General features: G+C 54.8%; 2 protein-coding genes across 4 annotated transcripts in view; one reads left to right on the forward strand and one right to left on the reverse strand.

Annotated features, from left to right (window-relative positions):
- EEF2KMT (eukaryotic elongation factor 2 lysine methyltransferase) overlaps positions 1–9,897 on the forward strand; it is a 13,615-nt gene extending 3,718 nt beyond the window's left edge. The window contains exons 3-8 of the mRNA XM_011978453.1: positions 474–554; positions 2,173–2,274; positions 3,350–3,483; positions 3,566–3,831; positions 4,657–4,806; positions 8,497–9,897. Coding sequence (XP_011833843.1) covers positions 2,233–2,274; positions 3,350–3,483; positions 3,566–3,831; positions 4,657–4,806; positions 8,497–8,597 — 693 coding nt within the window. The 5' untranslated portion in view covers positions 474–554; positions 2,173–2,232 and the 3' untranslated portion in view covers positions 8,598–9,897. The remainder of the gene's footprint in view (positions 1–473; positions 555–2,172; positions 2,275–3,349; positions 3,484–3,565; positions 3,832–4,656; positions 4,807–8,496) is intronic.
- The window catches only part of ALG1 (ALG1, chitobiosyldiphosphodolichol beta-mannosyltransferase), a 15,458-nt gene continuing 6,796 nt past the window's right edge, over positions 8,839–17,500 (reverse strand). For all 3 annotated transcript variants that reach the window (XM_011978449.1, XM_011978452.1, XM_011978450.1), the window contains exons 7-13: positions 15,341–15,462; positions 15,117–15,155; positions 14,408–14,467; positions 13,139–13,249; positions 11,499–11,613; positions 10,432–10,507; positions 8,839–9,470 (exon numbers count right to left, since the gene is read on the reverse strand). In XM_011978449.1, coding sequence (XP_011833839.1) covers positions 9,339–9,470; positions 10,432–10,507; positions 11,499–11,613; positions 13,139–13,249; positions 14,408–14,467; positions 15,117–15,155; positions 15,341–15,462 — 655 coding nt within the window. In that variant the 3' untranslated portion in view covers positions 8,839–9,338. The remainder of the gene's footprint in view (positions 9,471–10,431; positions 10,508–11,498; positions 11,614–13,138; positions 13,250–14,407; positions 14,468–15,116; positions 15,156–15,340; positions 15,463–17,500) is intronic.

A 17,500-nucleotide genomic window follows, 5' to 3' on the forward strand; every position in this document is an offset into this window, starting at 1 on the left:
AGGCCGAGACGGGCGGATCACGAGGTCAGGAGATCGAGACCATCCTGGCTAACACGGTGAAACCCTGTCTCTACTAAAAATACAAAAAACTAGCCGGGCGTGGTGGTGGCCACCTGTAGTCCCAGCTACTCGGGAGGCTGAGCCAGGAGAATGGCGTGAACCCGGGAGGCGGAGCTTGAAGTGAGCTGAGATCCGGCCACTGCACTCCAGCCTGGGCGACAGCGGGAGACTCCGTCTCAAAAAAAAAAAAGAAACAGGCCATAGCCTGTGCCGCTGCAGCGGAAGCATTTTTAGGAAACGGCTTATATCTTAAGACAAACTTCAGATGCGTGGGGCCAGAACGCTGTGTCCATCTACATCTTTGCTGAGGGATTGGGTAGCCCGGAGTTTGCCCTCTGCTGTGTTGGCTTGAAGCTCATAGGAGACTTCAGACGGGGTCTCCCCAGCAACCAACGTTCTGTCCTTTGCCGTAGACTGTGAAGCACCCTGTGTGTGTGAAGCACCCGCCGTCAGTCAAGTATGCCCGGTGCTTTCTCTCAGAACTCATCAAAAAGGTCAGTTATCGGCAGTATCCGCCCAGTAGCCGGACGGCATAGCCACCTGCGTGCTGGAGCCCCCGTCCTTCCCGGGCCCTGGGCCTGCTTTGCAGACCCCAGCATGGCAGGTGCCTCCCAGGCAACTGGCTGCAGCTGGGTGTGACCCATGGGAGACAGTGCAGGGTGGGAATAAGGGGAGGCCAGCGTCTCTCCCTCACGCGGCCTCCTGGGGTCTCCGCAGCAGCTGCTTCTCCGGGGCCCCAGCTCCTAGCATATGGATTCTCATTCCTACCAGGCTGGCCCAGCCCGCGGCCCTGGGACCCTCGCCCACACCCTCTGTGCTGCCCGCCCACACCCTCTGTGCTGCCCGCCGAAGGGTTTGGAGTTTGCTGTTCTTGTCCGTCTCTGGGTTGCGCCACGGGCCCCTGTTGGAAGGTTTAGCTCTTAACATACCTTTGGAACTAGTTCCCCTGGTGAATTCTCCGCAGTGATCCTGCTGGAATCAGCTCTTTCCTGACTGATTCAGGATGGATTTTATTTTTTATTTATTTATTTATTTATTTTTTTTTGAGACAGAGCCTCACTGTGTTGCCAAGGCTGGAGTACCGAGGCACAATCTCGGCTCACTGAAACCTCTGCCTCCTGGGTTCAAGCAATTCTCGTGCCTAGCCTCCCAAGAAGCTGGCACTACGGGCACACGCCACCACGCCTGGCTAATTTTTGTATTTTTAGTAGAGACAGAGCTTCACCATGTTGGCCAGGCTGGTCTCGAACTCCTGACCTCAGGTGATCCACCTGCCTTGGCCTCCCAAAGTACTGGGATTACAGGCATGAGCCACTGCGCCTGGCCTAGGATGGATTTTAAAGATGGGCCCGAACATGGTTTGACATGAGGGAGGATGTCAGAGAGGCCGTTCCTCAGTAGGCAGTAGCAGACCTGCTGAGTAAAAGGGCCACACCTGTAGCAAATAAACAATCCCCTGCTTCTCCAATACCCGCTTTCTCCCTAGTCCTTCCCAAAGGGTACATCTGTGGTCACCAGCAGGTCTGCCCTGCGCCACCAGGAGAGGGCAGCAGTCACCCAGTGTACCCTGCTGCTGCCCTGTGAATCGTAGGCCGGGGCCAGCCGTGGAGAAGCCACCTGCTGACAGCCACGGCCTGCAGCATGGGCCGCCCTCCCAGCTCTGCCTGGGCGCACTTAATAGCACCTTTTGTTTTCCTCCTCTCTGTGTTTGATCCAAACACAGAGCTCTGTCATGGTCACGCAACAGCTCTCACGGAATCCTTGTCTCCTGCCCCAGACTACCCTAACGCTACCCCCTCAGCACCTCTTGTTGAAGGCCCTCCCATCCAGGTTTCCCTACCTAGTGAATTATTTTTTTTTAGAGACAAGGTCTCTGTTGCTCAAGCTGTCCTCAAACTCCTGGGCTCAAGCAGTCCTCCCATGTCAGCCTCTAGAGTAGCTGGGACTATCGGCACACACCACCACCCCCAGCAAAGTGAATATTTTATATGCCACCTGGTCAGTATTACACCATTCCGTCCCAAATCTCCCCTCCAAACTTGGTGAAAATCATCTGGCCATTTTTACAGATTAGAACGAAAGCAAACAAGCTCTCACTCTGTCTGCCCCCAGCACGAGGCTGTCCACACAGAGCCTCTGGACGAGCTGTACGAGGCGCTGGCGGAGACCCTGATGGCCGAGGAGTCCCCCCAGGGCCACCGGAGCTATTTGCTGGTATGAGAAGCGCACCCTCCTCCCCCTCACAGCCCAGATACCCTTCCTGCACAAAGTGAAAACACGGGTGTGGGTTCAAATCCTGACTCACCCATTCTGCAGTCTTAGACATGAGGTCTGTTAACCTCCTTTAGCCTCAGTTTCCCTGTCTGTAAATCAAGCACTTCAACAACAGCATGTCTCGTGGGGTTGTTGGGCATTTGTGCAGTAGGTAACACACACTACCTGCTTCACAAAGACCTAATGCCCAGTCCTCAAAGAATACTTGACAGGGCCAGGCACGGTGGCTCACGCCTGTAATCCCAGCACTCTGGGAGGCCAAGGCGGGTGGATCACCTGAGGTCAGGAGTTCGAGACCAGCCTGCCCAATATGGTGAAACCCTGTCTCTACTAAAAATACAAAAATTAGGCCAGGCGCGGTGGCTCACGCCTGTAATCCCAGCACTTTGGGAGGCTGAGGCAGGCGGATCACCTGAGGTCAGGAGTTCAAGACCAGCCTGGTCAACATGGTGAAACTCCGTCTCTACTAAAAATACAAAGATTAGCAGGGCGTGGTAGCAGGCACCTGTAATCCCAGCTACTTGGGAGGCTGAGGCAGGAGAATCGCTTGAACCTGGGAGGCAGAGGATGCAGTGAGCGGAGATCACACCACTGACTCCAGCCTAGGTGACAGATCGAGAATCCATCTCAAAAAAAATAAGATAAAACATAGATACAGAAAACCACAAAGGAAAAACATAGCACACCAAATCATCACAAGGCAGCCACCCCTTCATAGCCATACCTGGCCCCTCCCTGGCCACCACTGACCTGTGCTGCATCACCAGAATTCCATCGTCTCAGGAATGTTCGATGAATGGAATCCTGTGTGGCCTGAGATGAGCATCTTTCACGCCGCATGATACCCTTGAGGCCTGTGCAAGCTGTTGGCATGTCAACAGTTAGCTGCTTCTCATTGCTGAGTGGTGATTGGTCCTGTCATGGTTTATTCAGTCATGGGGTGGATGGCTACTTGTCTTCTAAGCCACTTGTCTTCTGATCATTAGACTGATTCTCTCGCCCTCTCTCGGCGCAGCCCTCGGAAGGCTCGGTCACGCTCTCCGAGAGCACAGCCATCATCTCCCACGGCACCACGGGCCTGGTCACATGGGATGCTGCCCTCTACCTTGCAGAATGGGCCATCGAGAACCCAGCAGCCTTCACTGACAGGTGACCTTGGGGCACAGGGCGGGGCACCGAGGCAGGCTTACCCCGGTGCAGTCGCAGACACAGTCCGCTTTCCTTCTGCCAGGACTGTCCTAGAGCTTGGCAGTGGCGCCGGCCTCACAGGCCTGGCCATCTGCAAGATGTGCCGCCCCCGGGCATACATCTTCAGCGACTGTCACAGCCGGGTCCTCGAGCAGCTCCGAGGGAATGTCCTTCTCAATGGCCTCTCGTTGGAGGCAGACATCACTGCTAACTTAGACAGCCCCAGGGTGACAGTGGCCCAGCTGGACTGGGACGTCACGACGGTCCATCAGCTGTCTGCCTTCCAGCCAGATGTTGTCATCGCAGCAGGTAATGCCCAGCCCCGGGCACCCTGCGCAGGCGGTGTCCTTGCAGCTCCACCCAGCTCTTGGCTCTGGGAAAAGGGAACAAGGGACGCTGTCGGGCATGGACATGATGGGGCTTCCAGAAGAGTTACTCTGGGCCTCCAGGGTGACATCCAAGGACAGGGGTGCCTCTTAAGGTGACCTTGAAGCCACAGCCCTCTTGTTGGGGACAGGCATACTCCCGTTACAGTCGTCATCACATGGCTGTGTCCCAGAGCCATGCCCCGTGTCCTTCAGAGACCACAGGAGGAAAACAACCACTTCTGGGACAAGGACAGGGCCCGTGAGAGAAGGTGGTGTTTGGCTGGGCCACCGAAAACCCCTCGTCCCCGCCGGCACACTCAGTCCCCTCTCTGGTCGAACAGAGCTCGGCCTGTGATCCCGGGTCCCAGCCCTGAAAACCACAGGCCCGGCGGTGGCCAGGGACACAGGCCCTCCCCTGCAAGCCAGCACACAAATCGGCAGACGCCTGAAACACGACGTTCACACCAGGGTCAGGCTTTGCGTCATTCAGAGCCCTCTAGATAGGCTGAGAACCAGAGCTGTTTTTTAAGGAACACCAGTGAGTCTGGAGACTTTTTCTTTTGCTTTGGTCTTTTGCAGCTTTCTCTACTAAGGGTTCTCCTTTTTCACCCGGGTAACTGCGTTTCCATCTAATGGCACAAATGGTCAGATGGCATCTAATAGTCTCATATGACCGCTGCCTCTCTGGCCTCGCCCTGCGGCTGAGGTCAGCATGACCTGGAACATTCCGCTGGTCCCTTTCAGTAACCTGAAGGTTTCACTGTAGATGTGCTGTATTGTCCAGAAGCCATCGTGTCGCTGGTCGGGGTCCTGCGGAGACTGGCTGCCTGCCGGGAGCACCAGCGGGCTCCTGAGGTCTACGTGGCCTTCACCATCCGCAACCCGGAGACATGCCAGCTGTTCACCACCGAATTAGGTGAGCCCCCACGCCCTCCTGGGCCTGCAGGGTCCCCAAGCTGTCCCTGCAAGACTCCAGTGGAAGTGAAAGAACTTGGCACCGGGGAAAAGCTAGGATGCCCCACACCCCCACGCCATGTGGGGGACTTGGGCAGAGGCTGGCGAGCAGGGTGGGCTCAGGGCATGGAGGGGCTTGGGGCAGGAGGAGGGCAGCTCAGCACAGGGAGGGAGGGTCTGAGCCCAGCAGCCCTACTATGTGCTTCGGAGCAGAGTTCCCTAAGCCCTTGGGCCTCGGTTTCCTCATCTATAAAATGGAGGTGGTGGGAGAGGCAGTCGGGGTCAGGGCTGGACACAGCTGTGGCCTGCAGGACGCTGGAGCACAGGCTGTACAGGCAGATCCACCACGCCACTGTCCTGAGCACCCAGTCAGTGGAGGACGAGCAGGGTGACTATAGAGAAGGGGAACTGGCCCCACAGTGGGCCAGCCACTGTCCTCAGAACTGACATTTGTCAGCCCCCAGCACCTGTGAGGGTGTGCTGTCATTGTCCCATCTCTCTAACAAAGACACTAGGGCACACGGAGGCCAGGCGACTCCCGAGCTCCCGCAGACTGCAGCCCGGCCGCCTGGCTCCCGCGCCTCCACACTACACCCATGTCCCCCAATGCCACCAGCCTTTGCCCCAGCTCCCCGAGCAGAGCCCCTCCTGGCAACCGTGCGCAGATGCACCCGCAGCAGCCTCTGCCTGCACACAGAGACAGACGACCCAACGCCTGTCCACACGGGCAGCCTGTTAACTACAGTCAACAAACAAGCCAGCACACGAAGGCACACTGGGTTCCACGAGAGTCCCGCACGACCTCGCACAGCAGGCTGGCCAGACACGGGGCTCAGGCCTGTCCTCCCAGCACTTCAGGAGGCTAAGGCAGGAGGACTCCCTGAGCCCAGGCGTTCAAGACCAACCTGGGCAACATAGTGGGACCCCATCCCCACAAAACATACCAAAACTAGCCGGGCATGGTTGCACACGCCTGTGGTCCCAGCTACTCGGGAGGCTGAGGTGGAAGGGTGGCTTGAGCCTGGGGGGTGGAGGCTGCAGTGAGCCGTGATCTCACCACTGCACTCCAGCCTGGGCAACAGAGCAACACCCTGTCTCAAAAAAGCAAAAAAAAAAAGGAAGTCTTTCTTCAGATACTTACGTGAAAAAATACCTGCAGTATGGTTTAAGTGAAAACAGCAGTGCCAAACAGCACATATAGTATAAGCCCCCACCCACCTTTTTTTTTTTTTTTTGGAGACAGAGTCTGGCTTTGTATTGCCCAGGCTGGAGTGCAGTGGTGCGATCTCGGCCCACTGGAACCTCCCACCTCCCAGGTACAAGCTATCCTCCCATCTCAGCCTCCTGAGTAGCTGGGACTACAGGCGCGTGCCACCACGCCCAGCTAATTTTTGTATTTTTTTGTAGAATCGAGGTTTTGCCATGTTGGCCAGGCTGGTCTTGAACTCTTGACCTCAAGTGATCTGCCACCTCAGCCTCCCAAAGTGTTAGGATTACAGGCATGAGCCACTGCGCCCAGCCCCATTTTTGTTTAAAAAATAATAATAATCACCCACACATGGTTGTGAGTACCTATATTCCCAACTACTCAGGAGGCTGAGGCAGGAGGATGGCTTAAGCCCAGGAGTTTGTGGCCACCTTGAGCAACATAGCAAGACTTCATGTCAAAAAAACATTTGTCACAATAATCATTTTCACATTAGTAGACCTATAGAGGAAAACCTAGAATATATATATGGCAGGCTTGTCCAATCTGCAGCCCAACACAAATCTGTAAACTTTCTTAAAACAGTATGAGGTTTTTTTGTGATTTTTCTTTTAGTTCATCAGCTATTGCTAGCGTTAGTGTATTTTATGTGTGGCCCAAGGCAATTCTTCGTCTTCCAGTGTGGCCCAGGGAGGCCAAAAGATTGGACATCCCTGATATACACGTTAACAGAAGGATGATAGAGACTTCTACACGTTCATGTCTGTACTACTTCATTTTTATAAATACGCATTTTCCACTGGTAACAAAAAACTGTAAATGAAAATCATCCTGGGTCACAGCATCTCACGCCTGTAATCCCAACACTGTAAGAGGCTGAGGCTTTGGGAGGCTGAGGTGGGCGGATCACCTGAGGTCAAGAGTTCAAGACCAGCCTGCCCTACACAGTGAAACCCCATCTGTACTAAAATCACAAAAATCGGCCGGGCACGGTGGCTCAAGCCTGTAATCCCAGCACTTTGGGAGGCCGAGACAGGCGGATCACGAGGTCAGGAGATCGAGACCATCCTGGCTAACACGGTGAAACCCTGTCTCTACTAAAAAAAATACAAAAAACTAGCTGGGCGAGGTGGCGGGCGCCTGTAGTCCCAGCTACTCGGGAGGCTGAGGCAGGAGAATGGCGTGAACCCGGGAGGCGGAGCTTGCAGTGAGCTGAGATCCGGCCACTGCACTCCAGCCTGGGTGGCAAAGCGAGACTCCGTCTCAAAAAATAAATAAATAAATAAATAAATAAATAAATAAATAAATAAAAATAAAATCACAAAAATTAGCCAGGCGTGGTGGTGCACGCCTATAATCCCAGCTACTCGGGAGGCTGAGGCAGGAAAATCACTTGAACCTGGGAGGCAGAGGTTGCAGTGAGCTGAGATTGCACCCTGCACTCCAGCCTGAGGAACAGAGTAAAACTCTGCCTCAAAAAAATAAAAGAGGCTGAGGCAGGAGCATCACTTGTGGCCATGTGTTCAGGACCCCATCTCTACAAAATAAAAAAACTACTGGCATGGTGGCACGCACCTGTCATCCCAGCTGCTTGGGAGGTGGGAGGATTGCTAGAGCCCAGGAGTCGAGGCTGTGGTGAGCAATGACCGTGCCACTGCACTCCAGCCTGGGTGACAGAACAAGATCGTATCTCAAAAAACAACCAAAATCACTCTGGCTACTGGCTCTTCAGGCATCTGTGCTTATCAGAACACCAGCCCCTTCTAAGCGTTGTGTGTGTGTGGTTTTGTTTTTTGGGGTTTTTTTTATTTTTTTGTTTTCTTGAGATGGAGGCTCGCTCTGTCACTCAGGCTGGAGTGCAGTGGCACAATCTCGGCTCACTGCAACCTCCGCCTCCCGGGTGCAAGTGATTCTCCCGCCTCAGCCTCCTGAGTAGCTGGGATTACAGGCACCTGCCATCGTACCTGGCTGATTTTTGTATTTTTGTAGAGATGGGGTTTCACCATGTTGGCCAGGCTGGTCTCGAACTCCTGACCTCAGGTGATCCGCCTGCCTAGGCCTCCCAAAGTGTTGGGATTACAGGCGTGAGCCACTGTGCCCGGCCGCTTTCTAAGCTTTGTGAAGAGTGGATTGACTGAACAGCCAGGTAGATGTAGATTCAGATCTCTGCTTCTGTCCCGCTGTGCCAAGCACTGGGGCAGACACGGGCAGAGTGTGGAGAGCGGCACGGTGCCTGCTGCTAGCCACTTCTATGCAAAACCAGATTTCTGGTCCCATCCTGGAGGCCAATTCTAGGTACCTGGGTGGGCCTGTGAACCTGTGAACCAAGTAACCTGACTTGGACACCCCCCCACCTCACCAGGCCTGTTCTAGCAGCCCCACACAATAAGCTAATGTCCTGTCCCCAAACACCGCCATCCTGAAACACATGTGCTCTGTTTCTAGGCCGGGCTGGGATCAGATGGGAGGCCGAACCTCGTCATGACCAGAAGCTGTTTCCCTACGAAGAGCACTTGGAAATGGCAATTCTGAACCTCACACTGTAGGCCTCACACACGCCTTCCAACGTGACTGTGAGAATCAAGTCACTATCGTGGGAAGAATTTTTATATGGGAAAGCGGATAAAACTTTCAGTGGACTGGAATGTTTGAAGAATGTTAAATTCCAAACCAGGAACCACAAACTGCCCTCTAATAAGACATCGGCTGTCTAAGCGTGGGGGTGCCCCCTTTCTGCCAGCAGTTCTAGTTCTTAAGAAAATCACCATAAATCAGACATGAAAATTTTGGCTCCAAAAATAGCATTTTCTTTGCGCAAATAAAAACGTGTGTATCAAGTATGATGTCCCCCAACATGGACACACTCGGTTCCTCACAAAGCCAAGCCCGCTGCAGCTGCCACATCCCTGGGCTTACGGTGCAGCCGGTGCTTTTTTTCAAGACAGGAATCAAAACGTTAGGAACACGGCAGAAAGGCGACACCTGGAGACCAAACACAGGAGGAGGAGTCCTGCAGAGGTCATGGGGAAGTCACAGAACAGTAATACGCCAGCAGGGGCATGGGGCGTGAAGAACAGAAGACAGGAAATGTTTCCGAGCCTCCAAAGAAATCAGGGCCAACCACAGCTTCCGGGGTCCCAACCAATTCATTCACCAGGCGGCACCACTGCCGTCATTTCAGCTACTGGCCACTGGGAGGCGCTGCTTGAAAGGGTTTGCCCTGAGACTCCCAAGAAGCTGTAGGGAGGGCAGCCGGGGTCCTGGGGTTTTAGCCTCTGGCCCAGGAGTCATGTGTCCATAACCAAAGGGAGCACAGTCTGCACCCAGCTCTCATCCCATCGGAGCTGCTCCGACTCCCGCAGGTTCTTCCGGAACTGGTTTAGCTTGCCCGCAGGATCAGGAAAGTTTGAGAAAAGCATCTGCGAAAAAATAAAGAGCAGAGCTTACTTCATTGCCTGTCCCCACCCCATCCCAGGTCCCTGACCCAGCAACAGCCCCTCCCCAGCCCCTAACTCCCTCACTTGGACTCGAGACCCTTCACGCCCCAGCAGCGCTCCGCCTCCACTTTGACATCACGCTTTCTGGAAACCTTCCCACATATCCCACTTTCCCACACTTGGTGCCCTGGAGCACCTCCCGGCCTCTACATGCTGTGCCTTCCCCTGGAGCACCCTCCTCTCAGCCTCTGGCCAACACAGTCCCACGCATCTGTGCGTAACAAGGGGGTGTCAGTGTTCTTTTCAGCCTTGCTAAACTGTCTGAATCAAGCATCACAAACTACAGCCTGCAGGCCAAATCCAGCCCACAGCCTGTCTGTAAATAAAGTTTTATTGGAACAAAGCCACACCCCTTCATCTACAGATGATCTGTGGCTACTTTCACACCACAGCAGAGTCCCATGGTTCTGACAGAGACTGGGGGACCCAGTCTAAATGACTTCCGACCTGGACCTTTACTGAAAATCCTGCCAGTCATTCTGTTGGCAAGAATGATGTGTTACTTTTTGCAACAAAAAACAAGTAACCTCTGCAGAATTCCACTCATCTTTCAAGGCGGGTCCCAGAAGCTCCCTTTGCCCGCCTACCTGATCCTGATCACTTCCTGAACTGCAGCCCGGCCCACCGGCTCCAGCATCATGTGTGGAGTGTCAGCTCCATAACTCCAGAGGACAGGTGGGGGTGTGTGCTAACTTTCCCCAGCCTACTGTACTGAAACGGGACAGCAGAGTAGGCCGGCCTCTGTGACCTCTGCTCCCTCCCTAGCTTTTCCGCCAGACCCCACATGGTCCCACCCTGGCTGTGGGAAGCAGGAATCAGGGAGTGTGGCTCGGTGCCAGTCTCCACAACCCTCCCCACCCTGGCATGTGGCAGACGTGGCTACCTGCAGCTGAGCTGCCAGTTCCTCTGAGTCCTCAAAGACTAGGCCGTTTTCTTCATGCTTCACCAGCTCATGTAAACTGCAGGGAGAACCAAGGGAGCCTCAGAGCTGCCTGCAGAAGACACCAGACCCTGGGGTGCCCGCCTGGGCTCCCACCCGCCCCACACTCAGGCCAGGCTGGGGGTGTGGTTTCCGGGAGCTAGTTCTGAGATCTGGCATCTGAAGGGTATAAAGGCCTGGGAGGGTTGCACATCAAAATGGCCAAACCGATTTAAGGAGGGAGCCTTAAGGAGGGTTTCTACCTTCTGTGCTGGATGCTCTTCACAGACTGAAGAATTATTTTTGCATGCTTTTCTTAACTCCATGGCCATGGAACAAGGAAAGGCAACCCCCTGGGGACTGGCTCAGCACATAAAAGATGACCTTTCTAGGGCACCAGGTATGATCCCCACATTTCCCTGAGCTCAGCCTCACACGAGGGGCGCATATCCCTGAATCCCACCCAGGGGCAGGCTCCTGAGCAGGGGCCAAGGACTCAGCTTGCGCCGGGGCTACTACTTCTAGAATCTCTTCTAACGCCGCCCTTCCAAACGCCCGTCTGTGCTGGGTGGAGTGAGGCCAGAGCATGACACTCATTTAGCTGATTCAAACCCACCATGTGAGCTTGGCCAAAAGGGACATGGCGGGAGAGAAACAAAGAAAACCATGTAAGCCTGCAGGCAATTCCCGCCAATTCTACTCTAGGAGCAAAAGCCCCAAGTGGAGTTCTAGTATTTAAGATGCTTTTTTTCATATTAGGTTGGTGCTCAAGTAATTGCCATTTTTAGTGGCAAAAACCGTGATTACTTTTGCATCAACCTAAATGTAACACGAACTCTAAATGGAAGCAGCGACTTCAGTGAGGCTCAAGCCCAGCCACAGGAACCGCAGGGCTCCTCCTAGTGGCCTCCAGTGTGTGCTGCACTGACCGAGGGGCAGGGCCTCACTGTGGGCAGCTCGTTCTGCACTGCGTCCCCCTCAGCGGTGGATCTGCGAAGCTATCCCCAGAAAGATTCGGGTTCTGCTCCTACCACTTGAAGTTCACGGCACACACAGGCAAACAGCACCCGAACATGTCCACCACCTTCATGGGCAGGTCCAGGCCACTGGAGGACGTGTGCAGACAGACACCCAGGTCGGCCGACCCTGCTAGGCAAGAGGGGTGCGGTGAGAGCGCTGGCCTCTGCCCTGGGAACACAGATCCTCCCAGCACAGTGAGGCAACACCCCACAAGGGGAGTGAAAATCGGAAAAGGCCCCCGACAGCCCCAAACACAAGTGGCTTAAGCTGGCCAAGTAGCCACACGGCCTGGCTGGGACATCTGAAAATATAAGTTGACACTTTTTCTATGTAACCATAATTTGGTTTTTTTGTTGTTGTTTTGTTTTTGTTTTGAGACAGTCTCACTCTGTCACCCAGGCTGGAGGGCAGTGGCACAATCTTGGCTCACTGCAACCTCCACCTCCCAGGTTCACCTCCCACCTGTAATCCCCGCATTTTGGGAGGCCAAGGCGGGCGGATCACCTGAGGTCAGGAGTTCAAGACCAGCCTGGCCAACATGGTGAAACCCCATCTCTGCTAAAAAAAATACAAAATCAGCCGAGCATCGTGGCAGGTGCCTGTAATCCCAGCTACTCGGGAGGCTGAGGCAGGAGAATCGCTTGAACCCGGGAAGGCGGAGGTAGAGATGAGCCAAGATCTCACCATTGCACTCCAGCCTGGGCTACAACAGCGAAACTCCATCTCAAAATAATAATAATAATAATAAACCACAGCACACCCACCACCAACCAGCTGTCACCATGAAAATAAAGCCAAATAGCTTAACATTTCTAAAGACTAGCCAGGGCCAGGCGTGATGGGTCACGCCTGGAATCCCAGCACTTGGGGAGGCCAAGGCAGGAGGATCACTTGAGGTCAGGAGTTCGAGACCAGTGTGGCCAACATGGTGAAACCCTGTCTCGACTAAAAATACAAAAATAAGCCAGGTGTTGTGGCGGGTTCCTGTAATCCTGTAATCTACTCAGGAGGCTGAGGTGGGAGAATCGCTTGAACCCAGGAGCAGAGGTTGCATGAACTGAGATCGTGCACTCCAGCATAGGCGACGGAGCAAAACTGTCTAAAAAAAAGACTAGCTAGAGAGTCCTGCCAGGAAAAGGCCCTCAGCCTCCAACTGCTCTGCTCACTCAAGGCTGGAAGATGCGGCTCTAGAGACACATCAGGACCAAGCCAACTCCCCACTTGGAGAAATCAACGGGAAAGAGACGGGGACAGGGGAGAACCATCTCACTGGGAGAGGCGACGCTTTTTGACACATTGTCCCTGTACCTCCCAAAGCCACTGCCCTCCCACACCTGGGCAACAGTGGCCCGAACCCGAGGCCCAGCCCTCCTGCGGGAAGGAAGAGGACTAAATGGAGGGCGTGGCAGGCTGAAAGAACGTGGCCTCCTCAAACCCCTTAGTAAACAGCCTCTGGGGTCACCTGGCAGGGAGGGGCTAGCACACCAGGAAGTAGCCTCCTCCAGGAAGTTCAGCCAGAGGTCTCAGCAGCAGGCCAGGCCCTGTCCCCAAGTGGCCTCCAGAGCCACCTTTTCAGGAAAATTCCATTCCACCCACCTGTTTCCCCCACTGAAGGCCCCGCCTCCTCCTGAGCCTCCTGCCGGCCTCTCACCTAGAAGCAGGGGGTAGTCCTCGGCCTCCAGCCAGGGTGTGCAGACCTGGACGCGCTGGAAACACTTCTGCTGGATGAGGCGGCCGTAATACTCCCTCAGAGGCCCTTTGCCTTCACAGAGAAGAGCAGACACTGCCACGGACCCGCCTCTGTCCCTGTCACATGGCCCCAAGCCCAAGACGCCCCCCTAGGAGGGATCCCTTTCCCAGAAGCCCCACCCCTCGGCAGCTCCGGCCAGGCCCCATCCGGGTCCTTCCAGAAGCAACCCAGGAGCCCCAAGCCCTGCAGGGGTGTGCACCCTGACCCCTGAGGCACAGCCCTGCACCTGCAGCCAGCTGCCTCGGGCTGCAAACACAGCGGGGCAAGCACTGGCCTGGCACCTGACCGCCCACTAGATGGACCCAGCCTTTTTTCTGTGGTGTGCACAGGGGACACGAAGGCTCCCCTGCCCTGCCACAGCCCCCAGAGCACGTGGCGTGGGTTCCAAGCTACTCCTGGCAGCCTAGAGGCCAGAGGAGGGAGGAGAGCAGGACCAGTAGCTGGCCCAGACCCTGCCTCTTCCCACAGCGCTTCTGCTTTTCTCCTTCTTCACTGAATCACCTCAAAAGTGCTCAGAAGCAGTAACTGTGGGACAGGGGCTCTTCCGTTTGAAAAATTAAAAGAGGCTTGGTTAAGGCACCAATGACGTGGCCAGGCACAGTGCTTCGTGCCTGTAATTCCAGCACTTTGGGAGGCCAAGGTGGGTGGATCACCTGACGTCAGGAGTTCGAGGCCAGCCTGGCCAACATGGTGAAACCCCATCTCTACTAAAAATACAAAAATTAGCTGGGTGTGGTGGAGGGTGCCTGTAATCCCAGCTACTTGGGAGGCTGAGGCAAGAGAATTGCTGGAACATGGGAGGCAGAGGTTGCAGTGAGCCGAGATTGCGCCATTGCACTCCAGCCTGGGTGACAGAGACTCTGTCTCAAAAAAAAAAAAAAAAAAAAAAAAAAAGACACCAGTGATGTAACAACAACAACAAAGAGATGCTTAAAAACCACTGAGAAAGTAAAAGCCTGTTATCTGCAGATTCAAATCTGGGCTCCCTGCCCGGCTGTGAAACCCTCTGAGCCTCAGTTTCCCCCATGCCAAGCAGTATAAGACCCTATGGCAGAGAGCTGCAGTGAGGATTAAGGAGATAAGATCATGGGAAGCGCAGGATAAAGGCTGCGTGCCCCTCCCCGTCCGCCATCCCCCAGCCAAACAGACACCCAGGGTCCCAGGCGGTACCTGTTATCACACAGACGAGAGAAGGAAGGTTGTGTCCATCAAGAATCAGTTGTTCAAACTCTGTGTTTAAAAAAAGAAACAAGTCTACATGGAATTTGTGATAGAATTTTTTTCTTTTTTTTTCTGACAGAGTCTCGCTCTGTCACCCAGGTTGGAATGCGGTGGCACGATCTCAGCTCACTGCAACCTCTGCCTCCCGCGTTCAAGTAATTCTCCTGCCTCAGCCTCCCGAGTAGCTGGGATGACAGGCGCCCGCCACCATACCTGGCTAATTTTTGTATTTTTGGTAGAGACAGGGTTTCGCCATGTTGGCCAGGTTGGTCTCGAACTCCTGACCTCAGGTGATCTGCCTGCCTCGGCCTCCCAGAGTTCTAGGATTACAGGTGTGAGCCACCACGCCCATTCAGAAAAAAAATGTTTAAAGAAACAATAGCCAGAGTCACCTGGTCAGGCGGAGAAAGGGCACTGCTCTGGCGGGGAGGCCACCAGGCTCTGTGAGACACTCTCCTGGAGGGGGCATTTCAGCCTGAGAGCCTGGTCACTCAGTGACCCAGTGGGGATTCATAGCAGCCCACCTCCACCACCCCTGCTGTCCCCAGGCTGCCCCACCCAGTGGACCAGGACAGGAACGTGCTGCAGGCAAGGCCGCAGCTCACAGCTCAGGGGCCCCCAACAAACCCAGAGCTCCTCACCGCAGCCACACACCTACTTTCTAAAGCTGCCAGCAGGATGGAGAAGTCTTCGTCCTCTACAAGAAGAGAACTGAATGTCAGGGGCCTGTTTCTAGACACCCCTCTTCCAGCTCATATGCCCTCCCCTTCTCACTGAGACCGCGGTGCGGTGGGGGCATGCAGGACTGGCAGGGGTGAGGAGAACACAGGTTGGCCAGGTGCCCGTCACACCAACCCCAAGTGCCCCAGGGGTCGTGCAGACCTGTCCAGCTCGTGCTGCTGACCAGCAGGGCCGGCCGCTCGCGGAGACGCGTCACCAGCCCGCTCCCAGCGTACCGCTCTGTGAAGGCCGACCGCTCCGTGGCTGGGTCCTCAGGTTCTGAGCTGAAGGAGCAGGAAAAAAGCCTGTGAGAGGCCACAGAGCAGGCCCAGGACCCACGACGGGCACCTCTGCTGTGGTGAGGCCTGCAGGCTCCGAAAGGTTGGGGTGCCCGGCCGCATCAGCAGTACCAGGCCACCCCTGCCATCTGAGGCCCGGGCTTGCTTTCTCTAATATTGTTGCTGGGTGCTAAGGTTACAACAGCAAACAAGACTGACTCATTCCTTTCCTCATGGAACTTACTGTCTTATCATCCCCTGGACTCAAGATGAGGGTGCTGGGGTGCCCTCCCACACCACCCCAGCTTACCCAGGGCACACCTCAGGGTGTGTGGACCTGCACAAAGATTCCCTTCTCAGCCCCATGAGACACCCCAGGGGACACACAGGTCCACAGATCCTGCCACAGGCCTGGGAACCCACTGACAGGAGAGTAAGACAGCGCAGGGGTCCACAAACATTTCTTAAAGGGCCACAGAGTAAATACTTCAGGCTTTGTGGGCCACAGGTTCTGTGTTCTGCTGTTGTAGTTCAAAGGCGGCTGCAGACAACTCAGAAGGGAATGAGTGTGCTGTGTCCCAGTGAAACTTGATTTACAAAAGCAGGAGACTGGCCTGTGGCCTTAGTTTGCCAACCCGTGGATGAGTGGGTTCCCAGGTCTTCAGGGAGAAGGGGAGAGCCCAGGGCAGTGGCAAGCAGGAGAGAAGGCAGCTGAGGATGGGAGACCTACCGGGCCCTGAACGGAGAGTGCGTGCGGCCCAGCTTCATGAAGAGCCGGTGCTGCAGATCCAGAGGTGTCTCTTTAAAGAAAGATGCCGGCTTGTCGTAGACAGTCACAGCCCTGCAATGAAATCATGGCGGGGCTACTGGGAGGGCTAAAGAAAGGCCTCAGGAATAGAGGACTCAGATGCTCCAGGAAAAGAAAGATGCTTGGGGAATCCAAGTCTCAGACGATGACAAGAAGCCTTGCAATTACTTGGGAATGCACAGAGACGTCCTAGGACCAAAACTGCCTGGACCCCCTGGCTGGCTGGGAAAGAAACTCTGCCCCTTCCTTCTCTGGCTTCCCCAAACCAGGGACCACCTCCCAGGCCCTCAGTATTTCAAACTGCCTCGCCAGCACGGCCACAGCAGGCAAGGCAGCTCTCACTGCAGCCAATCAGGGGCCCTGTGCCCCTCCCAGGCCGCCGTAGTCCCAGGCCTTGGTACCTGATGCGCCAGTTCTCCGCCAGGTCTTCCCGCATGGCATTGGTAACGCACAGGTTCAGGTGGGACAGGCGCCCAAAGAACCTCTCGTACCTGAAAAGAGGGATTAGCAGTCAGCAGAGCCCTAGACAGGCCTCCGCTACCACCACCACGTGACTCGACATCCCTCAACGGAGAAAAGGCCGCAGAGCTGGGAGAGTCTGTACTCCCTGAGTCCCCCCTGTGCCAGTGCTCTTTCTTTATGCTGTATACACCTTTCTTTATGTTGTGTCATTTGTTGGCTTAAATACAATCACTTTGAAAGGAAACTGCGCTCCAGCCTGGGCAGCAGAGCAAGACTCTGCCTCAAATAAATACATACAAACTGAAAAAATCAATAAAAGGACACTGTGTATCACTGCCAAAGTGGACATCCTCTCTCTTGCTGTAAAAGGCCTCACTAGTGGGTCTCAGCCACCCTGTGCTACCACTGCAAAGGCTGTAAGGCTACGGCTTGCTCTCAACGTGGGGCAAAGGGATTCAGTGAACGCTGTACACGTTCTCTCCTAATGGAGACTGAGCCCTCATCGCAGGGGAGAGCCGGAACAGGGCATGAGCGGTATCACCACCAGGGTATCATGGCCTGTTCCTCTCTCAAGATGCGGAGAAAGCTCAGAAATGGGGTTGCCTAGGACGACATTTTGGTCCTTACACTTAGCTGTGTGGCAAGACGTGTAATCGTTCTCAGCCTCAGTTTCCTAACTTGTAAAAGGTACACCCTCCTAAGGTGCATGGAGATTGAACGAGGTAAAATACAAAAAGGTCTTGGCCGGAGGACTGGCATGCAGCAGGTGCTCAC

Source organism: Mandrillus leucophaeus, unplaced genomic scaffold (assembly GCF_000951045.1).
Source record: "Mandrillus leucophaeus isolate KB7577 unplaced genomic scaffold, Mleu.le_1.0 Scaffold195, whole genome shotgun sequence".
NCBI lineage: Eukaryota > Metazoa > Chordata > Mammalia > Primates > Cercopithecidae > Mandrillus > Mandrillus leucophaeus.